The 27039-nt window shown below is 35.5% G+C and overlaps 4 protein-coding genes across 4 annotated transcripts; 1 reads left to right on the forward strand and 3 right to left on the reverse strand.

Moving 5' to 3' along the window:
- Window positions 1-3387: 3387 nt before the first annotated feature.
- On the forward strand, window positions 3388-8475 carry LOC105773180 (protein STRUBBELIG-RECEPTOR FAMILY 8). The gene is made up of 16 exons (XM_012594882.2): window positions 3388-3879; window positions 4165-4297; window positions 4398-4469; window positions 4573-4638; window positions 4728-4799; window positions 4901-4972; window positions 5341-5412; window positions 5509-5574; window positions 5653-5718; window positions 5806-6086; window positions 6579-6832; window positions 6963-7234; window positions 7336-7471; window positions 7595-7734; window positions 7852-8008; window positions 8117-8475. Exons 1-16 carry the CDS (start codon window positions 3759-3761, stop codon window positions 8267-8269), a joined length of 2133 nt encoding a protein of 710 aa, XP_012450336.1. The 5' UTR covers window positions 3388-3758; the 3' UTR covers window positions 8270-8475.
- LOC105773179 (subtilisin-like protease SBT2.4) lies at window positions 8456-11987 on the reverse strand. The gene is made up of 9 exons (XM_012594881.2): window positions 11551-11987; window positions 11321-11465; window positions 10852-11249; window positions 10666-10761; window positions 10499-10568; window positions 10142-10424; window positions 9714-10054; window positions 9087-9627; window positions 8456-9001 (listed from the first exon to the last, which is right to left on the reverse strand). The coding sequence occupies exons 1-9, from the start codon at window positions 11739-11741 to the stop codon at window positions 8589-8591; spliced, it is 2478 nt and encodes an 825-aa protein (XP_012450335.1). The 5' UTR covers window positions 11742-11987; the 3' UTR covers window positions 8456-8588.
- Window positions 11988-12151: 164 nt separating this feature from the next.
- Window positions 12152-14777, reverse strand: LOC105773181 (chromatin remodeling protein EBS). The gene is made up of 5 exons (XM_012594884.2): window positions 14335-14777; window positions 13683-14025; window positions 13510-13578; window positions 13280-13415; window positions 12152-12480 (listed from the first exon to the last, which is right to left on the reverse strand). Exons 1-5 carry the CDS (start codon window positions 14432-14434, stop codon window positions 12454-12456), a joined length of 675 nt encoding a protein of 224 aa, XP_012450338.1. The 5' UTR covers window positions 14435-14777; the 3' UTR covers window positions 12152-12453.
- A 1716-nt stretch (window positions 14778-16493) lies between these two features.
- LOC105772063 (uncharacterized) lies at window positions 16494-26466 on the reverse strand. Its single transcript, XM_012593406.2, has 9 exons — window positions 26459-26466; window positions 26151-26211; window positions 25641-25761; window positions 25141-25215; window positions 20458-20531; window positions 17353-17460; window positions 17139-17258; window positions 16840-17013; window positions 16494-16595 (listed from the first exon to the last, which is right to left on the reverse strand). Exons 1-9 carry the CDS (start codon window positions 26464-26466, stop codon window positions 16494-16496), a joined length of 843 nt encoding a protein of 280 aa, XP_012448860.2.
- Window positions 26467-27039: the final 573 nt, after the last annotated feature.

Genomic DNA, 27039 nt, shown 5'->3' on the forward strand with positions numbered 1-27039 from the left:
AAAATATCAGGCTAGAAATCTTGGTGAGGGAATTCAAGAGACTAAGCTAATGAAGACTTATTTTTCCATCAGAGAAGAAAAATGTAAGATGTGTGATTCTACCACATATTATCCCAGAAAAAGAATACTTCCTCTTCAATTAATTTTCAGATAATACTAAAATATGGAGCCAAAACACCACAAAATTGCAATAAAAACAAACCCACTAGCTACCTATTATTTGAAATAGAATTGATGTGATAATCATGAGCATGGTCGTATACTCGTCGACATCTAGCCACTAGGTTGGTCTCCTGACTTGTTACCTAGATATAGTGAAGATTAAAAGTTAGTGCAGAGTGATCAAGAAGCATTAGACAACAAAAGAAATGTTCATGATTACTCAAAAAAAAATCCTAATACTCTCCTCCTGCTAGAGAAAGAGAGAGGATGGTCTCCTGAATGTGGGTTTTGAATGGGAGAAGAAAATCCTCCAAAGAGAAGCACCGGTGGTGGAGAAGAGGAGAAAATATACAGAAGAAATAATGATAAAAATCAATCCCATAATAAAGAGATATACAGAGAAGAAAAAGATAAACTCACCGGTGGTGGAGAAGAGGAACAAAGAACCAGAGACTTCTTCAGTGGAGAAGAGGAACAAAGAATCGGCAGAGGAACAAAGAAACAACAATGAAAAGAGATGGAAGCAAAGTGCATTTTGGATGAAAACAAAGAACCAGCGTTGTTTGTGTGTTGTGTGGCTAAAAAAGTAAAAGACCAGCCCAAAAGCACTTCTTGGCTGAAAAAGCTAAAAAAATCTCTTTTTTCATCTGCCCAAAAGCACTTCAAAAAAGCTGGAAATTTGCAAGAGATGAAGTTCGTTCTTTATTGCTTTTCAGAGAAAAGTGCTTTTACATGTAAAAGCCCATCTCAGATGCAATAAAGAACGAAGCCTTAATCGGCAAAATCGTAATTGAGCGAGATGAGAGTGGTGAAGCCCATTCCGACCAATGTGATAGACTAAAGATTTTAATACATATTTCTACTCTATCTATAATTCAGTGCACACTAATTTTATTAGTATTATAAATAATCACTTTGCTTTTGTTTTTCTCAAAATTATGCAACTTTTGTTAGGTTAATGATTCATTCATTTTGTTTGGAAAACAAAAACTAAATAGCTGGAGGTTGCTTTTAATCATCACCACCCGCTATAAAGTTATTCAAAAGTCAAAAAGAAAAAGACAATAAATGGGTAAGTTTTATTGATTGGGAGCTTTTGGTCCTTTTCAGATATTCCGACGAAATCAACTGGGCCGGCAGGCAGGCAGGCTGTGGTATGGTCCTTGTTGCCCTTCCCCACACACTATTCACATTGCTGCCTCCTTTTGTTTTGTTTTTCATGATTTTCGTATCTTTTTTTAAGAAGGTAATTTTGAAAATCATGATCAATGTTATGGATATTGACACACTCTCAATTTAATTTTTTTAATACAACAACTACATTATATATTAAAGTAGAATGAAATATTATAAAAGAAAAAGTGGGTTCAGATTTTACCTCCTAAATACAATTATGACTTTTACATTAAATCTTGAAATATAAGTATTTACGTCGTTTTTGTTACATGGCCAATAACATATTGCATGTTGGTTTGGTTTTGACCATGAAATTTGATAAAATGCGAATTATATGCTCGCAAAGGGCCTCAATGTTCATTCCAACCAAAAATCTTGGTCCCTTCATTATACCACGTCAAAATAGTTTTTAAGAAAATGTAAAAAAATTAATTAAATTCTTGTATTAAATTCATATCTAATTAATTTTTATTGATAATTAAAATAAATAATTAAGTTCTTCAATTAACGGTTTTCATCATTGATCGCATTGACCGTTAAAATAAATTGACGGATCAATCGATGGTGATACATTTAATCTAATATTTTTTCATCAAAATAATTAAAAATCTTAAAATTATAAAAAACTATTAAATATTAAAAATATGAAAATTGATATCAACTTATAAAAAAATATAAATACTATAAAAAATATTAAAATCTAATAATTTATAATTTTTCATAAAATTAATAAAACATATTTAGAATTTTATAAAAACATATTAAATTCTATAAAAATCATAAAAAGTATTAAAATTAAAATAAACTTATAAAAATATCATAAATACTTGAACTTGATCGAATTAGTTGATTGAATCGATTAGACCGAAATCGACAAGGGCACTGGTTTGGAGAAAACCATTAGATAAGTTGACCTAGAATGGTTGAGTCGATTTTTAAATAATTTTTTATTTTTAATGTTTTATTTAATTGAACTAGACGGATAAGTCGAACTAGTAAACTGATAGTCTGATCAGTTCGACTACTGGTCCAGTTTTGAAAATCTCGGTTTGAATATTTCATTATGACATATGCTAATAGTTAGATAATGGAATTTTTGTTTGATAAGAATATTAAAAAAATAAAAAATCGGTTCAACTGCCCGGTTCTCAGGTCACCCGGTCTAATGACTTTCCCAGGACTAGTACCCTTGTTGATTTTGGGCTAATCAATCCTGTTAAAGTTTTTATAAATTTGTATAAATTTTTTTATAAATTTATATCCATTTTAATATTTTAAATATATATATTTTTATATATTTTTACAATTTCTTATTATTTTTTAAGAAATCTAGTACGTTTTATTAATTTTATAGTTTTTTTATAATTTTAATAAGATTATATCAATCTTAATTTTTTATGAGAAAATATTAGATTAAATCAAAAGTGACACGTGTTATTATTTGATTGGTGTGTTAATTTATTTTAATGATCAACGTGGTTAATTGCATTTTATTTTGATTTCATTTTTCTTTAAAATTTTATCCTTTTAAATGGAAAATTGTATTTTTACCCGCAAAATTAATATTTCAATTTAAATCATTTCAGTATAATATTTAACTTAAAATATAAATTTATCTTAAATTTCAACATAAGGTATATTCCTTCACCTCTTGTTGCAGTGAGAAACAAAAATAATAGATGGAAATATATATACAGTGATTGGGAAACGAATTTAGATAATATACTGACTAAATTAAAATTTTAGTTTACCAGCAAAGGGAAAAAAGAAGAGCCGAGGGTCTCTCATCTCTCTCAGTTTAGCTAAATCCAAATTCCAACACAGTGAAACGTGAAAGCGAAAGGGCAAGAACAATACAATGAAGAGAAAAGAAAGAGGATCGAAACTCGAATGTGACAGTGAAAGGAACCTGAGCAAACAAGTGCTAAATTGTCAATACCTTGCTTCCATACCATGTCTCAACCAAACCCCTTTTCCCTGTTTTTTCTATTCTACTTTACAACTCTTGTTTTTTCTTACAACATTTTCACTACCGACTCTCTCTCTTTTCTTTTTTTTTTTCAAATTTGACCGACACCCACAACGCGAAACACTCTTCACATGTAATAAACACACACACGCACACACGCACACACTCTCTCTTCATTTACTACCCAATACCATCCCCCTCAAGCTTCGGATCTTCTTTTCTTTCTTTTTCTTTAATGGCGATGTCTCCCAACTATTTCTTCTTCCCGTTTTCTTCTCTTTCTTCTTCCTTGTATTTCTTCTTCAGCTTCTTTTGAATGTCCATGGTTCTTTATCATGTGCTCCACCTCAACTGATCCTCACCTCTATACAGCTTCCAATATCAACTGCAACAACAACTACTACAAGACTAAAACAACAACCCCAAAAATTATAAACAAAAGAAGCTAGCAATGGGTTACAGTAACAGATCCTTTTCTCTTTCCATGACTCGTTTGCTGCTCAATGAGTTAGTCGTACTCGGTTTGATCTTTGCTTCCACTCCAGCTCAATGTGTCACTGATTCTTCCGATGGTATTTCTCGTTTCTCATTTTGATTCTTTTCTGGGTTTTTTTTTAATTGTTTAAGGCATTGGTGATTTGGTTATCTGATTAGCTTGGCAAGTCTATATATATATTTGACTTTTTTGGCTTAGATGTAAATGTGATTAGTAAAGATGTGAACTTTGACCTTGATCTTTTATTATGCTGTGTTGTTTCATTAAGGGAAATTTTAATTGCTTTGATTCCTTGATTTTAGTTCTGTTTGGAACCTGGGGATTTGTTATTAAGTTGTTTTCTTTCCTTATTTGTGGACAGTTCAAGCGCTTCAGGTTATGTACACTTCATTGAACAGCCCTTCAAAGTTAACAAATTGGAAAACTAATGGTGGTGATCCATGTGGAGAATCATGGGAAGGGGTTACCTGTGAGGGCTCAGCCGTCGTTTCTCTGTAGGAGATTGTATATATTTTCAGATATATCTATTTATCTTTTGGAAATTTGTAGATTGATCGGTTTATGTTTTTGGTTGATGTATTGTTGATAAAACAGCGATATTTCTGGGTTAGGACTTTCTGGAACCATGGGATACTTGCTCTCTGATCTTATGTCTTTGAAAACACTGTAAGCTTATTCCGTTGCTCTGATGCCGATATTCGTTTGAGATAGTAACTCTTTTTTAATCATCTAATTAGTTCATTGCTTTTTTTTCTTTGTATTATGTTAGTGATTTGAGTAACAACAACCTTCATGATACAATCCCCTACCAGTTGCCGCCGAATGTTACGAGCGTGTAATGTCTCTGATTCACTTTTCTGTTGTTTTCATTTTTTGGGGAATTGCTTAGGTTTTAAGATTCTTATTTATTATATGATCATGCAGGAATCTTGCTGGTAACAACTTCAGTGGGAATCTTCCTTATTCCATTTCTGCTATGATTACTCTCACTTACTTGTAAGTGATATTATCTCGAACGCCATGATGTTTTATTTTACTAATCACACAACCGAACCCAAACTTTCTTTCATTCCCTAATTCTAAATCTTTGGTTACAGGAATGTAAGCCATAATATGCTCTCCCTCTCTGTTGGAGACTATTTTGCTAATCTTGCCAGACTCGGGACTTTGTAAGAGAACTTAACCATATACATTTCTTATGTAGAATTATGCAATCTAAGTTGTTGTTCCTTGCTGCTTCAGTATTCCACTTATTGCTCGTCCAGTTCAAATGCTAAAAGTTCTGTTTCAGTTGTATTTGGATAATTACTGAACTGATTTTGAAGCCATGCAATTAACATATTTCCCGGATTGTCTTTTGAAGATCATATACCATGTTTTTCTTTAGGTCTCTCATGGTGGTATGGCGATTAGATGGTTTTGTAAAATTCGTAATGTCAATTATAGATTCCGAATTGTTTGGAACGTTGTTTAGGTCTCTCATAGTCTGTTTGAATATTTTCCTAACCGGTGTAGTTTGGGTACCTTGTTAATGCAGGGATCTTTCCTTCAACAACTTTAGTGGTGATCTTCCTCTTTCATTTAGCTCATTGAGCAATCTTTCTACACTGTAAGTGTTACTTTAAAAAAGGTAAAAAATGAAAGAGAAAATCTATCATAGTCATGGAGCTTGACCAAGTGCTATTGATACCTGAACTTATGGCAGGTATATGCAGAACAATCAATTGACTGGTTCTCTTAATGTCCTTTCGGGTTTATCTTTGACAACTCTGTAAGTTACTTTTCTCATATTCGACTTGAGTTTTTACTCTCTTTCAGTCTGTTCTTATGCAACCTTGATTCTTAACAGAAATGTTGCAAAGAACCACTTCAATGGCTCAATTCCTCAAGAGCTTTTTTCAATCCCAACTTTTATGTAAGTCTCGATATGGTATTACTGCTAATATGCTCTTCTGAATCTAGTTTATGCAAAATTTTAACTTCATTATAAAAAATGAAACAGATATGATGGCAACTCCTTTACCAATGAACCCTCCCCTCCGGGTAGATCTCATAATAAACATAATTCTGGATCTGGAGGTCATACATCCCCGGGTTCTGATGGTCAATCATCAGATTCAGATAATGGACTATCAGCCGGAATTATTGTAGGCATAGTTCTTGGCTCTTTATTACTTCTTCTTGTGGCAGTACTTGCTTTTGTTTTCTGCATCCGCAAAAATAAAAGAAAGGTGAGCGGTGCAAGAGCTTCAAGGGCAAATCTTTCCGTTAGTACCGGCAATGGTAGGTTTCCTTCTTCATCTTTCTGTTTTCCCTACAGTATTTTAGTTTGGAAAATTGAAAACATGATGTTAAAGAGGAGCAACATTCTTAAGGGAGTGGATCTATTTATTTCTCATGAAAGTGAACATTTTATACTCGAGTAACTGATAGGCAGATGTCTTATTTCTATAATTTTGTGTTGCTTAGTTAGTGGATCAATATATTTTGAAAATTGTTTGAGTCCTTTCATGTCAATTAGTCAAGTGTTGTTTTGGTTACTATTGATTGAAAACAATGATTTCTTCAATAGAGCTATTGATTTTAAAGAATTGGTCATTGTTGGCCAAAAAGAAAACACTTCAAGAAAGCTATCAATTTCAAAAAATGAAAAAAATGTTGGTGATATTCATTATCCTGTACTGACAATAAATTCGAGAGGAATTGATTCTAGTTCACCTTCTTTTCCTCAGCATAATCTTACTGGAACCTTTTTCCTGCTTCATTTTTTTACAGTACATACCGAGACGCAAGAGCAGAGGGTGAAAAATGTTGCTGCTGTTGTAGATTTGAAACCCCTACAGGCAGAACCAGTAATGGTTGAAAGGATGTCCAAAAATGGATCTCTAAACAGAATGAAATCACCCATCACTGCTACATCATATACTGTTGCTTCCTTACAAACAGCAACTAATAGTTTTAGTCAAGAATATCTTATTGGTGAAGGTTCCCTTGGTCGTGTTTACAAGGCAGAGTTTCCGAATGGAAAGGTAACTTATTATAATAAATGTTTAATATTAAAGTTCTCTCAGTAGAAAAAACCCGTGTCAGATAACTTGTGAAATAATACAAGACTTCTTTCACAATGATAGCTAACTCTTTTCATCTTGTTTGATGTAGACTATGGCTATAAAAAAAATTGACAATGCGGCATTATCATTACAAGAGGAAGACAATTTTCTGGAAGCTATATCCAGTATGTCACGCTTGAGGCATCCCAATATTGTTACATTGGCTGGATACTGTGCAGAGCATGGACAACGTCTTCTGGTATATGAATATATAGGAAACGGTAGTCTTCATGATATGCTGCACTTTTCTGATGATGGTAGCAAGATGTTAAGCTGGAATGCACGTGTCAGAGTGGCACTTGGCACTGCCCGGGCCTTAGAGTATGTTATATGTGTATGATATTTTTGAGTCTCTCATACGGGTTGCCAGCATTTGGCTGCTTGCTTGCATATGTTCCTTTCTGATAAAGATGTTGTTTCAGGTACTTGCATGAAGTGTGTTTGCCTTCAGTTGTACATAGAAATTTCAAGTCTGCAAACATCTTACTTGATGAAGAGCTCAATCCTCACTTGTCAGACTGTGGTTTGGCTGCACTTACACCAAATACCGAGAGACAGGTAAAAAGTTTCTTTCAACAATAAAAATGAATCATCAGCAAACAAGGTTGCGCTCCACTGCTGTCTGTTAAGGGAAGTTTTACACTAGCTCTTGACTCTTTTTATTTGTTTAATGTTGCGCAGGTTTCAACACAGATGGTTGGTTCATTCGGTTATAGTGCTCCCGAGTTTGCATTGTCAGGAGTATATACTGTAAAGAGTGATGTATACAGTTTCGGGGTAGTGATGTTGGAACTACTGACTGGTCGGAAGCCACTAGACAGGTAAAACCCTTTCCAGTTTCCAATGAGTAGATAACAATCTCTATATCTTACTATCTTGACATTCTTATGGTACTATCTGTAAGTAATTTTTTTTGTGGTGTATTCTGCATTTTTTAGTTCAAGGGTGAGATCCGAGCAATCGCTTGTGAGATGGGCTACACCTCAACTACATGATATAGATGCCCTAGCAAAAATGGTAGATCCTGCACTAAATGGCATGTACCCCGTGAAATCTCTGTCACGCTTTGCCGACATCATTGCTCTCTGTGTTCAGGTAAAAGAATTTACTAAAGCTTTGGACAAGTTGGATTAAGTTAACCTAAGTGGTTTTGTAGGGTAAAGAAAAGAAAAATTGCTAACTAGGAAATGTTCTTATATGCAGCCGGAACCCGAGTTTCGACCTCCCATGTCTGAGGTTGTGCAAGCTTTAGTGAGGTTAGTGCAAAGAGCAAGCGTGGTCAAAAGGAGATCAAGTGATGAATCCGGATTTTCATATAGAACTCCAGATCATGAGATTATCGACATGTCATTTTGAGTGCGAGTTGAAACCAGAGAGAATCAAACTCAAGAAATGGAAAAAAGGAAAAAGGGAAAGGAAAAAGAGGTTCTGTAATTATATCTCACATTGTCAGAAAGTTCATAGTTTACACTGCAAATATATAGCTGTATTATTGGAACATTATGATGCACATTCACGTTTTGCATCTTCTTAATAATAATTAAAAAAAGGTTTTACTTTAATTCATTGAAATAAAGTACATAGACATTCCTTTGTTTTGCTGTCTTGTTTTTCATTTTTAGTTTAGTCTCGTCTTTTGATCTCCATTTGGTCATACTTCTCTGGTGATTACCTATTAGACAATTGAAACCGGCCTAATCGTTACCGGCATTCTCACAATGTGATTTAAGCTTCCTGTTAAAATAATTTCACCAAAGCTGAACTCATTGGTCGATTTAATCACATTGATTTCTATGTCTAAATCTTGGGTTCCCTCCGGAGCTATAGTAAACCAAGGTGGACGCAAGGTGATGGTTGTCCCATTAGGCGGTATCGCTAAGCTTACATATGTCTCCGGTTTGGTGGCTACGTTCTTGAAACTCCGTCTCACTGTCAGTGATCTTCTTAGTGCAGATATGGTCACCGACGGTATGTTCAAGTTAGCAGGGTGGCCAACGGACTGACCACACCACACTCTGGTGGCGGCTCTGATTGCAATGCGATCAATGAAGGGCATTGAACACAAAAAGCTGATATAATCTTCAAATTCTGCTTCATGATGACATTATAAAGAACAAAGTAACTTATATTGGTCAAGCTTGATGGTAGAATTTGGAAATGTGAAAAGGTTTACCTGATGATAAGACCAAGCCTGGATCCATGGCATGAGTTGGATTAACAAAGCCAGCGCCAAAATCAAAATTATTAGAAGAATACAAGCTCCCGATATTGAATCCTTCGGCCATTATAATCCCACCATTGTTATCGAACTTGGTGGCCGTGGTTGACATTGCCGATGCAATCATCGATGGGTTCCAGGAAGGGTACTCTTGCTTAATTAGTGCTGCAATTCCGGCAACATGAGGTGCAGCCATGCTTGAACCCGACAGAAGAGCAAAATTGTAACCTGTTAGAATTGGATCCAGGGCACTCAAGGGGCTCCAGGCTGCCCAAATTTCATTTCCTGGGGCAAGAATATCAGGTTTTAGTACATCAGAAGGGTTCCGGTTGATGTCAATAAAACCGGGTCCCCTTGAAGAGAATCTGCTAACAATGGGTGCTTGGACACCAAACGAGGCAACTCTACCGTCTTGTATAGCAGCTCTAGCATTGAACTGTCTTACAATGCCTCTTGCATCCCTTAATGTTTGTTGTTCATAATATTCAGATACAATCTACAAACAAACATAAAGATTGTATAAGAACTGGTTGATTACAATGGGAAAATTGCCTGCTGTGGAGTGATAAAACTATTTTTTACCTTTGCATCTGCAACTTTTGGGATTAAAGCGCCAGAAACAGAAAAAGGAATTGGTTGCCCAATGAAATCACCATAACTTGGATTTGCAACAAGAACAAACCCCATAAATCCAAGAACTCTTGCAGTGTCAAAAATGGCTGTTAAGGTGGATGTCTCGTTATAGAAACCGGCGGAGAAACTGCATATAACAATACTACCCCTCACTACGCTAGGGTCAAAAGCTTCTGGATGTTGGCACTCTTCGACATACTCCGGGGTCCTAGGGAATGCTCCACTCAAATTGATTGCATCCTTAGCCAACACCAGCCTATACAGTAATGATCCATTTCCAAATGTAGGAGCTAGCAAAGACATGTATGATGCATGTGTTATTGTCAACTTTTAAGGGTTTTAAACTAATCACTGATGGTAAAAGAAGGCATTATTACCTGATAACCCCACGCCAGAAACATTTAGGCCATTTCCTAGGAGAAGAGAAGCAGTGTATCTTCGATCTGTCCTGGAAGCGGCTGCACCGACAACCCAAGGGCTGTAAGACAATACTGTCGAAGGACCAGGACCTGAGTTTCCCGCAGCCTGCACCACGAAAACCCCAGCTCTTCGTGCGAATAACATGGCTATGTCAAAAATGCTCAAGAATGTGACTGTATCTTGTGGTGGTTCCTCCGGTCCGATCGACAGCGTTAAGATATCCACTCCATCTGCTACTGCCTGTGGTGTCACAGCACAATATTATATTGGTAACATGGTTATGTTAGAAAACTATGTAGATTTCCATGCCCTACTTGATCAATTGCTGCAACCACATCCGCAAGGGTTCCCACCGTTGGATAGACAGCCTTATAAACAGCAACTCTATTTCCAAAAAGCAACCAATAGTTGATATCATTACTAGAATGATCCCGTAATACCAGAAAACAAATTCTGCAACAAGGAACCAAGTAAAACAAACCTTGCACGCGGTGCCATCCCACTGGCTCGTCCATAATAGAAGCCGTTAACTGTCACAGGGACCCCAGCATTTCCAGCGGCAATTGATGCAACGTGGCTGATCCAAAGGACATGTCTCCAGCGTTACAAACCAAGGAAAATAAATACACAGTAATGAATACATTACCTTATTTGTTTCATTTATTACCTTCCATGGCCAACAGCATCAGCCGGTGAAGGAATGTCTATGGTAGCATTAAGAGAAGTGGCTGCTTGAGCCCCAGCTATGAAAAATCGGGCGGAAACTATCTTACCATTGCACGAAAACGGTGGGAATAGAGGACCCGTTTCACATGCACCAGAAAAATGAGAGAGATTGGACGTTAAAGGGTTGAGTATGTCATAAGCAAAGCTTGGGTGAAAGGGGTTGATCCCTGTGTCAACAAAACCCATAACAATCCCATCTCCTGCGTTTCTATCACCTCCTTCTTGAGTCCACACGGTTTGAGGTAACCCTAAGAACTCTGGAGTATAAGTAGTCATCAATTTGGCTCTTCGATCTCTTTCAACCAACTTCACTCCTTGAGCAAGTTGTAGTTTCTTAGCCTGAAAATTTTCATAGCTATTACAGTCAGAGAATGAAAAAATGGCTGACAAAGTATTAAGAAAACAACAACCTGAGATGGTGTAGTGTGGACAGCAAAGCCATTAAGGACATGTTTGAAGCTGTATAGCTTGTTATAGCTTCCCTTATCTAGAGTGCTTTCAAGAACTTGATCATGAGAATCTACCAACTTGTTTGCATGAACTTCGTAAGCTTCACTAATCATTCATACAGAAAACAAACGAAGTGTTAAATTACTAAAGAGATAATCCAAAACTATAATTTGAAATGCTCTTTTACAACCTTTTGGGGTCGAATCTTCTTCCTTGTTGACTAGATAGAACATCACCATGAAATGCTACTGGTTCTCCTTCCATCAAAATCAAATATATCGATCTCTCTTCTACAACAGATGCAATAGTGCTGATAGCAAGAAGATGGAGGAGAAGAACTGCATAACTGGATGCAGCCGATACATCGACCCCGGTTGCCATGTTTTGCAATGGAAGGAAATGTGTTTACTTTGTGGAGTTTGTTGTGTTTAAATATAAAAGGCAATAGCAAGTTACGAACTCATAAATGGTCATTTGCCACATTGTTAACGTGATTAAAGCTGTTTCCTTTTATGAAATTGAGCCCCACTTGAAGAATTCTAGCGGTTACCTTTATTTTCTGCTTAGATTCAAATAAAATCTGGTTGCTAATAAAGATTGAATCAGGCTGATCATGTTTTGCCCAAGCCAATTCACACTAAACCCACCATGAAAGATGCATTGCTTCACAAAAATAACTGAAACTATTGACGAGTTCTCATCATTACAAAGTCCATCAATCCTGCACTAACTTTTCTTAATCACAATCTCATAAACTCCGGAAAAATGCTTTTCTTGAGTTCTCAACAGAGTTTTTGCACTTTTTCCCAAGTAAGATGGCAAAGCATAATCAATAAGTCAATAAGATGAGTTACCCGAAAATATCGGTTCAAAATCAGAGAACTACAGACAATTGATCCTCCTGCACAGACATTAATCTCCTAAACCTAACACAGATACAAATGATGTCTCCTACACATAAGTTACTAACCAGCCACCAGCGTGGACAAAGCACATAATTTCTACAATATACAGCTCACATAGCAACGGCCTACAAGCTAAATCTGCGTAACGAGTCTTCTCTCATTCAACAAAAAGCTTTCCCATGGTTTACTCATCTCTTATGTCTTTTAGACTCCACCTGGAAAAAGATCATAACTATGAGAAGTAGAGGCATAACCTCAAAACACATTAGAGTTTCCTAAGCTAAGTATAAAGATAAAAGGATTTTTCCCCTTATATGCAGTGACATTTTTACATCTAAAATTTCCCTCTTCATAGCCAAAAGTAATGCTAATCTTAAAAACGTAAAAAAATGGAAATGATAATCATGTACACTGCTCGATATAGGCACAAAACCAATCAATAAATCAGGGGCGTGTATAGGTATGATTCAACATTCATAGCATGAGATATCGTAGGCAGTCGAACCATATATATATATCAACAATGGCTAGGAATCATAACCAGCAAGATAAAAGTGTTGGTTAAGGAAATGTATGTACATTGATTACCGTCCCCTATAATAGTCGGGAAATAACCAGGAAGCAACGATGATAGCGACACCTAATGAAGAACTTGTAAGCTACTACCGAATACAGTATGCTCAGTGAAATAAACATGTTGATATAGTGAAATATAAACCAAAGTAAGTTTTCGTATTGTGCAAGAAATCAAGGACTCTTATCACTGCTCAAAGTAACTTGTACGAGTTGGAGTATTTGTAAATTATTATTGGAACTACAATATGCCAATACCGTTTTTGTGCTGCATTTAGTTCGATGCATGATTTGCGCATGATGAAAATTCTTATTAATTTCTCCTTACTTTCTAATCTTCCTCATAGGAAACCAGAAATTGAACCGGCAAGTTGTGTATTAGAGGATTAGCAAATAGCAATCGGCCTTGATCACGAGAAAATGGTTGAAAATTAGCCCTACCTTTGCATCAGATACTGGTGATGCATGAAATCCATTCTGAAATTGTTTGAAATCATCCTCGGAACATTCAAAACAGACAAAGTGTTCCAACATTTTTGCTTCTTCAATTGTCATGCCTACACAAGCAGGATGATACCTACAAGAATGGTAAGGAGAGCATTACATCAACCTTACAAACTTATCAGGCACGTGGCACCCGGAAATCATATAAGGAAGCATAAACACCATACCAATCCTTGCAACCCTCACATTGAACCATAAGATCATCAGGATTGTAGGGCATCTCACATTTGCAGTACCTTCAAAAGAGAAAAGCCCAGGGGCACCAAGGAATAAATGCTTTATATTTGAACAAGTCATAGCAGTCCTCGTATTTCACAAACCAACAAGTCATACTACTCACACAGCAACTCGATCAGGTGTAAAGGCCCCGGTAGCAGCTTTATATTCAAATCTCCAATAGTAGTCCTCAGCCCCAACATTCTCAAGCTTGGTGTAGTTCTTGAAAGAATGAACAATGCACTTCCCTTCAACGGTTTGAGCACTCTGCACATCATGGTGGTCAGACAAAAACAGCTCCTTTGCTCCATGGAATTGCCTCCTTCCTCCAAGTGATTCCTCAGGACGGTAATACCATCGCACTCGAACCTTGACGTTGTTCCTGTTATCTGATTCGATTTTCTCAACCCGGGCCACATAGGGGGGATTACCGATATCAGAAGGACGCATCAGAACACAATCCCCCACTGCAAAAACATCACAAGCAACATTACTAACACCCACTTAATTGCATATACATTAATGTTAACATGGAGTTATAGATGCATTGAACGATCCCAAGGTGCAAAGCCACCACCTTAGCATCTTTCAACACGAATGCCTTTGCATCCATTAAACCCATCAACAAAGGGTTGACTCCTTAACCATCAAAACCGACGTTAGCCAACATATTTGAAAATTTCATATTGACAAAAACGAAATGCCAAGATTCAACAACTTTTAAGGGCATATAAGTAAGATGTAGGCGTGTATATACATATAAACCATTTACCTACCTCTAACAATTTTGTTGGTGCCTCTAATGGTGTAAGAATGGAGGTCCTTCTTCCCTGCTTTGAGCTTGGGTGCAGAGACCCCTGGTCTAGTTTTTGCCATGGAAGCTAGGGTTTGAACACTGTTGAAGACTAGAGGTTTAGAGGAAAGCTGCAATCTTTAGGTTCAAAAAGTGAAACTGCTAAGTCTTGAAGAATTAAAGGAAGAAAGACAAAGTTCTAAGTTGCCCTCATGGGAGAGAGATGAAGTAAAGACAAGCCAGACAAGAAGGAAGGACACTATCTAGAGACTGTACAATGAAGAGATTGTGATTTTATTATAACGATGAGGATAAGTTAAAAGTGTATTTTTGTTGTAATCATTCTGAATGTTCCAATGAAAACAAGAGCATGGTTGCTGTTAGAGTTCCAGATCATATTTGTCTTTAGCTTAGGCTTAATTACAGATTCCAACTTCACCTTTCATCAGTGCCATCCCATTTCATTTCCAACCCATTTTTTTTTTCTGTAATTAATACTTCACTGCTGGGCTCCAGCTTTGAGACTTGGAAATTGGCATGCTGAGTTCACTCGGACTCACACTCACACTCACTCACGCTTTACAGCTTCAGCCAATGGGCATGGCCAGAAAATGAGGCCCATAATCTTCGAGATTTCAGCATAGTTGATGCTTAATAGTTACTCCTATGATTAAATTTGTCTCTATCTGTTTTTTAGGTCAAATTCTGCTATTAGACCCAGTACTTTGTGTAAACTGTGGATCTAGTACCTGTATTTTAATTTGAACAATTTTAGTCCCGTACTTTTTGAATTTTGAAATTTTAATCGTGACCCAGTGGTAACAGTTAAATATGTTTGCTTAAATTATGTTATTAGTCTTGTATTATGCGTAAAGTTATAGATTTAGTCTATGTTCACCAATTGAATCATTCTTAGTAGCTATATTCTTTGAATTTCAAAATTTTAGTCTTAATACAATGACGGTCGTTAAATCTATTAATTGATTTTTTGTGAGTAACATGTGGAAATAACAAATAGATATAGCATTATAATGTGATAATATGTTTGACACATCAAATTTTTAAAATAATGAACTTGACTTATTGAATTCAATAGTTATCATTTGGTTAGGGCTAAAATTTTCAAATTCTAAAAGTACATGTACTAAATCAACAACTTACACAAAGTATGAGGGTTTAATAATGAATTGAACCTTTTATTAATTGAAATTTATTATGAATAAAATTTTAAAAATAAACGGTCAACTCTCTGTACCAATCTATTATAAAAGTATTTCGTTATAACAATCAAGTTTGTAGTAGAATCGACTTTTTATGTTTTATTTTAATGCTCTATAATAATTTTTACTTATAATAGCAAAATCATAGTTATGAAGTATATTCTTTATTAAATTAATTTTCTATAACAATATATTGTCTAAAATTTTAGTAAAATTATAGCTATCTCATATAAGCAAGCCTATTAATTATAATTTATTAACAAAATTATCTTAATTAAAATATTATTTCAATAAAATGTTTGAATTTCACATGGAAAATCTATTACTCAAATTTTATTAAATGAAAATAAACTTCAATGAGTGGAGCTAAATATATCAATTCAATAAACTTATAAATTGGTTACTTGAATTTGATGACTCATACAAATTTTTTGAATGGTACATAACTCGTACTAATAAATTGAATTTGTTCGTTTTATGAACTTCGTAATTAATCATGTGAATAAATGTGAAATAAAATATACATAAAAACAGCTGCTATATGAAATTTTATAAAAATTATCTTTCTATAACAACGGTATTTCTATAACAAGCATAATAATTATATTTATATTATAATGAATTTAAAAATAATTACAAATTAAATAAAAGGTAAAATTCAATTCAATTAAGATAATTGCGGTGTTTTACCTGTGAACCACGAACCAAATACATTTACGAATTTGTCAGCCCTAGCAAACCCATGTTCCAAGCAGGAAATTTACCATACATTAATTGGGAGAAGGTAACAAATCGCCTCTGGTTTTGGCTCAACAAGAATGAATATACATCCAGCCATGCCAAATTATTTGGGTTCTCATTTCTTTCTGCTGCTACTACGTTCAAGAGGATACTAACAGAAGATAATACACATAATTGCAGTTCAGCGGTTGATCGGAGTGCGCATTCGCTCAACAATCCTGTCAACAGCATCACGGGACATCACTAACGTATCATGCAGCAAGATGCTATACACATTCAAGCCCTGCAATATCACACACAAACAACTTATTAAGGCAATCACACAACATGATTTGAGTCCCTATGACAGTAACAAACAGATACAAGGAGCACTGGAATAATTTTAAATCTAAGGCTATCATGATGACGGTTATAATAAGCTTATAAGATGGTGTTTAACTCATCATTCATGACAAAGGCGAGCCAGTAGTTTGAATGTATTATAGTAACAATGGAAACACTGTGTTATCACTATTAACACAACTTACAATTGATGGCAAGACATTGACATAATGTAGATTTTGTGTAGCTAGCTTCAAATTATCATTTATGGGGCCACCATCCACCAGCAGTACTTTCTTGGTATTCTCCATTTGATTTACATAGTTCACAATATTTTTGGTCTTATGTGTAGGGACCTCCAAATCCTCGAAGACATGAAGCTGTTAAATTGTGCCATAGTCATCAGTAGGTTTTAGTACTCAATGAGGACTGAATAACTTTGTTTGGCATAAGTAATGTTCTAATTCTAAGCTCGTTTATACACAAGCCAGATGATACCTGTTACCTTCCCTTCAGCAGCACGAGCAGATAGTGCAATCTTCAGTCCAAGACGTCGAACCTTCTTATTCAACTTAATAGCATGACTTCTTGGCTTAGGGCCATGCATGGTAGAACCACCTCGAAACTGTTATCAATCCCTTGTATTTGATTATAGGTCATAGAAGGCTAATATAGCTCTATGAAACTTACTAAAACCACAGAGCAGACAAATGAATCACCTGGGGACCACGCAGGGTTCCATGCCTTGCTTGACCAAGACCCTTTTGTTGCCACGGCTTTCTACCAGTCCCACTAACCTCACTAATAGTTTTTGTTGAATGAGTTCCCTGTTGACCATTCAATTGTCACTAACCTTCATACGTAACAGACCGATTGCATTGTTAGAAAATTTGTTAAAATAGCATGTTTGGAAATAGGAGGACAGAAAGGAAAGAAGCTTGTAGAAACTACTTTTTTTTTTTAATTTGAAAAACAGGGATCGATTTTGAAAATAAAATGGTAGTCGCCACCGATCTTTTATTGAGGTGTGATCGGTTCACCATTAAAAACGATTTCGGTCTGCGAATTTTGAGAAAACAAGTTCGGGAGTCGGTTACGCACGAAGAAGGGTTAGCACCCTCATAACGCCCAAAATTGGTACCAAATTGATTGTTTAATGTCTTAGGGTCGAAATTTTGAAAAGATTTAAAATACGATCCTTTGGAGTTTAAATTTGAATAAACCAAATTGAATGATGAGACACATTCATTTCGAAGAAATAAATTGTCACACTCAGTGAGTTAAGATGCAACAATTCAATCATCAAAATTAAGTATGTCTTTTTAATTTTCAAATTTTGAAATTCATGCATTTTGAGAAAGTTGTTCGATCATTTAAGTCAAACGAGAAATCAGAATCCAGTAAGTTAGGTTTTGATTTCTCGAAGTTCTTAAACATCAAACATTGCCTTTATTTTAAAATTAGGATTAACAGAATGTCACATAGGATCCGACATTTTGAAATCCTAAATGCTTAGTTTTAAAATTGTATGGTTTTAATTAAAAAACATGTAGCTATCTAAATTCATCGAGAAAAATTGGAACCCAGTAAGTTAGGGCACAATTCTCTCGAGAATTATAAATGCTAGATTTTTTATTGTGAAATAGAATGATTGTTGTGCTTTAATAAAATACAATTTTACAAATGAAACATGATTGAATAGCAATACATAAGGTAAAAGACACAATTGCAATCTAAATACCTATTGAGGAATAATAAACAAATGATTTAATTCAAGCAAAAATGGCTACAACAATTTTTATCATATTAGGCAAATATTAATCCTAATTGTCAAATATCAAATGAATTAAATATAACAACATTTATTAATAACCACATTTTAAGCTAAAATATTTACACACAAACTTAAAATGGACTTGAAACAAAATAAAACAACATTGAATAATTGTATTTAAAATGAATTTGAAACAAGTAATATACCTTTATCAATTTAACATAGATAGTATATACAAAAAATATAATGCATATATATATATATCAAAAAATGAGGTAGTTATATACAAAAGTGAATTTTAGAAGTAAATTACATATAAATAAAATCCATTTAAAGTACATATGTTATACATGTTAAAAACACTTGAAATTAATAATAATATCTAATATCAAAACATTAACTATTAATAATTTATGGGTACAAGAATAATAGCCTTATATATAAAATATATTATCATATAAATATTTGATATAAAAATATCCAAAAGGTAAATTTTAAAATGGAGATAAAACATTAAAATATATATAAAGATTTTATCCAATTTTCATAAAATATATGTATATTAATAAATGATTAATTAAATAATAATATATCAAAAATTTTAAAAAGGTATAAGGGATAAAAGACTAATGTATGATAAATTTAAATTACATTAATAACAATTTAAATAATAATATATTGTATTTTAAAAATTGTATTAATAATAAGTTTAAAAAAAATATCAAACTTAAAGATTAAAATAATGTTGGAAATAACTATATCAAAATAATAATGAAATATATTTAACCATAAATAAATAAAGATTAAATTACAACTAGAATTAAAAACGAACTAAATTATTAATCTAGTTAAATCTAAGGGACTAAAACGGAAATTAAACGCAAAGGTTCGGGCATTCAAGTCCAAATAATGGAAACGACGTCGCTTAACAGAGGGCTTAAATGCAATCGAAGTTAAATGCACAATATAAATTAAAAAAAAACAGAAGAAAAATAAATCGAAACGACACCGAATACAGAGGGGCCTATTGCGCAAATGGACCGTTGAGCAAAAACGTGCGGATCCTTCCCTCAGGTCGGGTTACCGCGCGGGTCGCAAGCCTTTAAACGGCGCCGTTTTAAGCAATATAAATCTAAAAATAAACCCTAAACAAGGTTCATTCAGGCGTAAATAAAAAAAAGAAAGAAAATAAACCTTAAACGACGCCCCTCTCTTCTCCGCTTCCGATTCGGACAGAGTAAAGGATGGATCCAATGGCGCGCCAAGGTAAGTTTCTTCTTCGCTTTCCTCATTTATTTCAATTTGGTGCCAAAGAAGAAAACAAAGAATCAAAGAAAATAAAAAAGAAAGAAAAAAAACGGAGAAGATCACCTTTTTTGAAGAAAAACTTTCTGCTTTGATTTTTTTGTTTTTATTCAATATCTCTCTGTAGGTTTTTTTCTTCGAGTACATCTTTGGGTTTTTATAACCCGAAAATAAAAAGAAAAAAAATAATAATACAAAAATTTTCTTTTCTGTTCTCCTTTTCGCTATTTTTGCTTGTTTTTTTCTCTTTTGTTGCTTGTTTGTCGTATTTGTTGCAGGTACTATAGTCGTACGGAGGTGCGGGCGCGCACGTACGGAGGCTCGCGTGAGTACAGAGGCTGGCGTGGAGCGGCTACACGCATGCAGGCGCAACATGTGCGAGGAGAAAGCCTGGTGGTTGCGGCGCTGGTTGGGGCTGATGCTAGGGTTTCCCCTTCTATTGTAATCGGGTTTGGGCTAGGCTAATTTGGGATTAGAAAATTGGGTTTAGGGTCTGTTTAGGTTTGGGTAGAGATTTGGGCAATTGAGCTGGTATTGGGTCGGTGTAATATGGACATTTTGGACATTTAATATGTTTACTTTTGTTTTTATTATCCATATTGGGCCGGGCAATATTGGGCCATTACAAAGCTAAGAAAGTATTAGTTCAAAAACCATAAGGAATAAACTAAAGAATTTCACAGTAACACCAAGAAGGCCATAGAAGTGTGTTCTTCAAGAATCCAAAAGGAAGGATGAAGGGCACCTGTTGTCGTTTTGCAAGCTGCCATAATACAACACGATGGATAATATCCTTTCCAATAGGCACATAAAAACATCACCATGTAGAAAATTGTTCTCAATGTAAAATTGTTCACATTCATATAAAAAGCTTACAGACTATTTATAGATTATAGATAACCCTTTAAAACAAAAAAAACTGAAAATATTAAAATCTAATAATAACCAATGACTCTTGACCTTTCATTCTCCTAAAAGAAAAAAACTACTAATTTAAACCCATTAAAAAACAACATAACTCTTGACCTTTCATATAACATAACTCTATTTCATTTAAGTTTATTTAACAAAACTCCCCTGTAAACTTAAATGCTTCTGCCATCCTTTATGTCGATTAATTTCTTGTAGTTGTCGAATAGTACCATCGGTAGCGGTTTTGTGAAGATATCCACGACTTGGTCCCGACTTGCCACATGCACTAATTTCACACTTCCTTCCTTTACATGATCTCAGATGAAATGAAAACGAATGTCAATGTGTCTGCTTCTCTCATGATTCACTGGGTTCTTTGCCAACTCAATCTCTGATTTATTGTCAATTCGTATCTCAGTTGCACCGAGTTGTTCTTGCTCTAACTCACCTAACAAATTTCTGAGCCATATAGCATGACACACACACCAAGATGCTGCCACATATTCAGCTTCACATGTCGATAGTGTCACGATTGGTTGCTTCTTTGAAAGCCAAGCAAATGATGTGTTACCTATAAAGAACATATATCCCGATGTACTTTTTCGATCATCTAAGTCTCCGCACCAATCACTATCGGAATACCCAATCAACTTGTAATCTTTCATATTTGAATACAATAACCCGAGTGACACCGTTCTTTGAATGTACCGTAAGATTCACTTTAAAGCTTTCCAATGTGAATAAACCGGCTCCTCCATGAACCGACTTACAATGCCAACACTTAGCGAAATGTCAGGCCTTGTGCAAGTGAGATAGTGAATGCTTCCCACCAAACTTCGGTATTTACTTGCGTTGACTCGTTCTCCTCCATCAAATTTCGAGAGTTTTACACCTGGTTCCATTGGTGTTGATACCGGGTTGCAATGTGCCATATTGTACTTCTTCAAAATTTCCTTTGCATATGCCTCCTATGACACAAAAATACCTGTCTTTTCTTGTCTAACCTCCAAACCAAGGAAATACTTCATTAAACCCAAATCTGTCATCTCGAATTCTTGTGTCATTTTGTTCTTAAAATCTAGTATCATCTCACCATTGTTCCCCATAAAAATGAGGTCATCGACATAAAGAGCTACAAATAACATATTACCTCCATTCTTCTTCACTTAGAGGGCATGTTCATAGAGACATTGTTTGAACTCATTCTCCTTGAACTATGTATCAATACGAGTATTCCATGCCCGCGGTGCTTGCTTCAACCCGTAAAGTGCATTCTTCAATTTTAGCACCTTCTTCTCCTCTCTATTTTTTATGTACCTGGGTGGTTGTTCGATGTAGACTTCTTCTTCGACCACACCATTTAAGAATGTCGACTTGACATCTATTTGAAATATCGACCATTTAAATTGAGTTGCTTGTGCAAAGAGCAATCGGATTGTCTCCATTCTTACAACGGGAGCAAATAGCTCGTCATAATCGATCCCCTCCTTTTGCTTATATCCCTTTGCAACAAGTCTCGCCTTGTACCGTTCTAACTCGCCTTGAGCATTCATCTTTCTTTTGAACACCCACTTCACACCAATGGGCTGACTTCCTTTCGATAATTTTGTTAACTCCCATGTGTTGTTACGGTCAATTGTTTTAATCTCCTCATCCATAGCAGTTTGCCACTTCTTGTCTCACATCACCTCTTCAAAACTTATATTCTCGGAATCTGGCAAAAGACATACAATATGTACCTCATTTGTTGAATCATACAAATCTTGCAAACTTCGTATTTTTGGTTGTTGCGGTTCATCTTCATCATCGGTAATTTCAAGATCTGTTAGTATGATTGTTGGTGTAGCGATTGATGATCCTCCATCTTTGATGATAACCTCCATTGAGTTATTCCAATCCCACTCGCTTGCTTCATTACATCATACATTACGACTTACCACATCCTTCTTACTTATCGGGTCGAGTAGCTTGTATCCTTTTGTTTTCTCATCATGCCCAATAAAAATAAACCTTTTACTTTTGTCTTCGAGCTTTGTTCTTCGTTGATCCGGTACATGTGCATAGGCCTCACTACCGAATACTTTGAGATGAGAAACTGATGGTTTTTGTCCGCTCCAAGCCTCTTGTGGTGTTTGATCATCCAACTTCACATGTGGACATCGATTTTGCACATAGATGGCACACTGCACCGCTTCCACCCAAAATTCTTTCGGCATCTTCTTGCTCTTGAGCATTGATCGAACCATGTCGAGAACAGTCCGGTTCTTCCTCTTGGCCACACCATTTTGTTGGGAAGAGTACGGTGCGATTAGGAATCGTCTTATGCCTTGCTCTTCACAATACTCCATGAAAGCCGTCGAAGTATACTCGCCACCTATATCAAATCGTACAGATTTGATGTGTCTACCAGTTGCTTTTTCCACCATCACTTTGAACTTTTTGAACACCTCAAATGCCTCAAATTTTTCTTTAAGAAAATAAACCCATGTTTTTCGTAAGAAATCATCGATAAAAGAAATGAAATACCTTTTACCGCTAAAACATTCAGGGGTGATTGGTCCACATATGTCGGTATGAATCAATTTGAGAAGTTGCTTAGCCCGATATTCTGCCTTATTTTGAAATGAAATTCTCGCATGCTTGCCAAGCACACATTCTTCACAAAATTTTCCCTCATAGTCCGTATCTGGTAGCCCATGCACCATGTTCTTCTTCGCCAATTCGCTTAGACCACCATAATGTAGATGGCCAAAACGGAGATGCCACAGCGACGCCTTGTCTTCAACATCAACTCGCAAACATTTTCCTCGAACACTTTTCAAATTCAACTTAAACATGCGATTTCTCTCCATTTCAACTAGAGTGACCAAACTCCCTTCCTTATCTTTCAAGTGTAACACCCGATCTTTCATAAATACCGAATAACCTTTTTCCATGAGTTGACCCATACTCAAAATGTTGCTCTTGAGGTCTGGTACATAATACACATCTTGGATTGACCCAACTAACCCATCTTGTTGTAAATAACAAACGGTACCTTGGCCTTTTACCTCAACCTTCGACGCATCTCCAAACGACACATGTCCCGTTTAAACCTTTCGCATCTCTTTGAATAGGTGCTTGTGCTCGCACATATGGTTGCTTGCACCCATGTCAAGGTACCATACCATGTTGTTGTTGGTGTTGACTTCGTTATGTGCCATCAAGAGAAAACCTTCTTTTTTCTCCTTATTTTTCGTGGTTAGGTTGGTTGTCTCTTCCACCTTTTTTGAGACGCGACATTCTTTCGCAAAGTGTCCCGCCTTACCACAATTGTAACACTTATCAGAGTTACAATCCTTCGCATAGTGACCATATTTGCCACACTTGTAGCACTCGACATTAGAATAATTCGACCATCCGCCTCTTCCACGACCACGTCTTCTTCTACGCTAATTTTGTTGGTTTGAATGCTCATTCTCCTCATAATTCTCTTCTTGACCACGGCCTTTTCCACCACGACCATTTCCTCGATCTCCACAACCACGGCCTCTACCTCGAAAGCTTTAAGAATAGAGAACCTTTTCGTCTTTGATTGATGCATTGGTTTGAAGTGCTTACTCGAGTGTCTCCTCTTTCTTTTCTTACGTTGTTCATGTACCTCGAGAGAACCGGCGAGTTTATCGACTGTGAGCATTGCTAGATCTTTTGACTCTTCTATGGCACATACGACATTCTCAAAACTGTCAATTAATGATCTCAAAATCTTCTCCACAACTCGTGCATCGGTTAACGCTTCTCCATTTCGGTTGAGTTGGTTCACCACAGTTTGAGCATGCGTGATGTAGTCGGAGACACCTTCCAATTCCTTCATCTTCATGCCTTCCAACTCACCGCGAAGAGTTTGAAAGCGGACTTGTTTAACTCGGTCAGCATCTTTGTACACTTTTGCTAAAATGTTCCATGCTTCTTTTGAAGTTGTCGCACTTGCAATCCTCTCAAAGCCCGACTCGTCAACAGCTCGGAATAACATGTACAATGCTACCTTATCTTTTGATCGCATTTCTTTGAATGCCTTATTTTGAGCCACCGTATATCCCGTAGTAGTTGTCGGTTCTACAAAACCTTCTTGAACCATCTCCTAACCATCTTGAGACCCGAGAAGAGCTTTCATTTGGATGCTCCAATTCTCATAGTTCACCTTTGTTAGTCGAGGCAGCGGCACATTACTGGTCACACTCTCCATAGCTCTGATACCAAATTGTAGAAAATTATTCTCAATATAAAATTGTTGTAGAAAATTGTTCTCAATGTAAAATTGTTCACATTCATATAAAATTCTTACAAACTATTTATAGATTATAGATAACCCTCTAAAACAAAAAAAACTGAAAAAATTAAAATCTAATAATAACTAATGACTCTTGACCTTTCATTCTCCTAAAAGAAAAACCTACTAATTTAAACCCATTAAAAAACAACATAACTCTTGAACTTTCATATAACATAACTCTATTTCATTTAATTTTATTTAACACACCAAGCAAAACCATGAATCCCTTGTATTCATCATGAAAATTTGTCAAGGGAATTACTAGGTCTTCAAAAAGTCCTGCACCATAATACATTAATTAAAAAAACATAACAACACTAACCTATCCCTCCTATTACTGAAATGCTTATAAGCTGATCTTAGTCTAACAAGCATGAGATGCCATATGGAAGGTAATATAAACCGACTGTGGAGACTCAAACTCAAAAGTTGGCATCTGTAAAGATAATTTCTCAAGGCAAGTTTAACCACAGAAGCCAATTTTTTTTAAAAAAAGAAGTGATCCAGTAACAATTGTAGGCCACCATCTGTCAATCTGTAGACCATTTAGAAAGCTAAGGAGAATACCACTAAGGTTTCCAAAATCCAACCAAAGCAAATTGGTTTCAAACTACTGTAAAGGAAAGTGCCACTACTTATAATTATCACCTTTTCAAAAGTAAACAGCTACATACAGGAATACAGTTTCATATTATTTCCCATACCTATAGTACACTCTGGTGTTAGTACAGTCTTTGAAGACAGTAAATTGGATGGAAAAGCACCTCCGCTTGAATCAGGAGTCAAAACTGTAGTTGAAAAACTCCGATAAGCAAGGGGACCATCCTACATCAAATATAAGTAGTATAGGTTAAATACAAAGAATAGCCAAGATAGAGAAGAAAACAATAGGCTAGCATGTTAAACACATTAACAACATGCAACATTACTAGACCAAAAACACAAACTAGAAGGGGGTAGCAACAGAATGAAACAAAGATTTCTTACAATGGCTATTATGGGTATTCTGGCACCTCCGGTAGATGCAGAAACAATAAGCTCATTATAACATATCCTTATCTGTCCCTTCTAAATTAACCATGAAGTGTACTTAAAACAATTGAACCATTAACTAGTTCACTAGAACAACCCCTTTTCTAAAATTGGCTCTCTGCCATATTGGATAGATTTTGTGCAAGATACATTCAAGGAAAAAAAACAAAATGACAACAAACCTTGGAAAAGCTAAAATATTCTGTAAGAGGTAAGTTATCCACTAAAATACGCCACTGAAGTCTGGTTAGGAAGCAAAAAAAAAGTATGTCAAGTACTGCAATCACAGATAAGCAAACGAAACAATGTTGTCAAGTTAGTATATTATTTTTACCCGAAGCATGACATGTATGAGATATGACAGTTGCGGAATTGCGTAGCCCCAAGGCAAATAATGACCCAAAAGAACTTATAATCCTTCTTGAGATATCAAAGCCATAGTCCCAAAAACCAGAAACTACTTATTCAATAGCAGCAAGAACAAAGTCACCTGTTCATCTAGCTTCACACAGTTAAAAACTTATCCTGAGACTAAAGATCATAAATTCAGCGAAATGTTTTAATAATATATTCATAAACCCAATTAAAACTTTTGCATCTAATATTATGAGCACGAAGGGTTTGATAAAATTTCATATACAAGGAACTTAAAATAAGCTAAAAGAATAGCCAAAAAAGAATACAAAATAGTTCCCCCTGAAAGCTAAGAAGCTACAAATACAATAGAACCTAAATGAGTTGGAATTCAACTCAGTTGCTAACTAAATCATTACTTATCTTAAGAACAAACTTAATAAATTAATAGAGTAGAAACAAAACTTCTTTTTAGTGTTCGGAGTTAGGGATTACCTTAATAAATTAATAGGGAGTTCTCTTGGTTCCTTTTTGTCTCTTCTTGATTTGGGAGGGGAGGTTGGCTTAATTTTCTTTATTTTCTTATTGATTTTGTGATACTTGTTGCTTCTTGGCTTTGATTTTGTATTATGTTCTCTTCACAAGCTCTGGATTGGAGAAAACTTTTTGATTCATTTTCTGAGTAAAGTTTGGAGTTTTTTTTCCATCGAAAGTCCA

Source organism: Gossypium raimondii, chromosome 6 (genome assembly GCF_025698545.1).
Source record: "Gossypium raimondii isolate GPD5lz chromosome 6, ASM2569854v1, whole genome shotgun sequence".
NCBI classification, from domain to species: Eukaryota; Viridiplantae; Streptophyta; class Magnoliopsida; order Malvales; family Malvaceae; genus Gossypium; species Gossypium raimondii.

Bases quoted from the DNA above. Each gene is read 5' to 3' on its own strand.
- LOC105773180 (XM_012594882.2), top strand. From the start codon at position 3,759: ATGGGTTACAGTAACAGATCCTTTTCTCTTTCCATGACTCGTTTGCTG. The intron at 7,235-7,335 runs GTATGTTATATG...ATGTTGTTTCAG, and splicing joins GGCACTGCCCGGGCCTTAGA to GTACTTGCATGAAGTGTGTT. The intron at 8,009-8,116 runs GTAAAAGAATTT...TCTTATATGCAG, and splicing joins TCATTGCTCTCTGTGTTCAG to CCGGAACCCGAGTTTCGACC.
- LOC105773179 (XM_012594881.2), bottom strand. From the start codon at position 11,741: ATGGCAACCGGGGTCGATGTATCGGCTGCATCCAGTTATGCAGTTCTT. The intron at 10,569-10,665 runs GTTTGTTTTACT...TTTTGGAAATAG, and splicing joins GGGATGGCACCGCGTGCAAG to AGTTGCTGTTTATAAGGCTG. The intron at 9,002-9,086 runs GTAAACCTTTTC...ATCATGAAGCAG, and splicing joins AGGCTTGGTCTTATCATCAG to AATTTGAAGATTATATCAGC.
- LOC105773181 (XM_012594884.2), bottom strand. From the start codon at position 14,434: ATGGCAAAAACTAGACCAGGGGTCTCTGCACCCAAGCTCAAAGCAGGG. The intron at 13,579-13,682 runs GTGAGTAGTATG...TCTCTTTTGAAG, and splicing joins ACACCTGATCGAGTTGCTGT to GTACTGCAAATGTGAGATGC. The intron at 12,481-13,279 runs GTAGGGCTAATT...ATCTTTTTCCAG, and splicing joins CACCAGTATCTGATGCAAAG to GTGGAGTCTAAAAGACATAA.
- LOC105772063 (XM_012593406.2), bottom strand. The intron at 25,216-25,640 runs GTATGGGAAATA...ATTATGGTGCAG, and splicing joins AACACCAGAGTGTACTATAG to GACTTTTTGAAGACCTAGTA. The intron at 20,532-25,140 runs TGTTAAATAAAA...TTTCTACATGGT, and splicing joins ATTCATGGTTTTGCTTGGTG to GATGTTTTTATGTGCCTATT.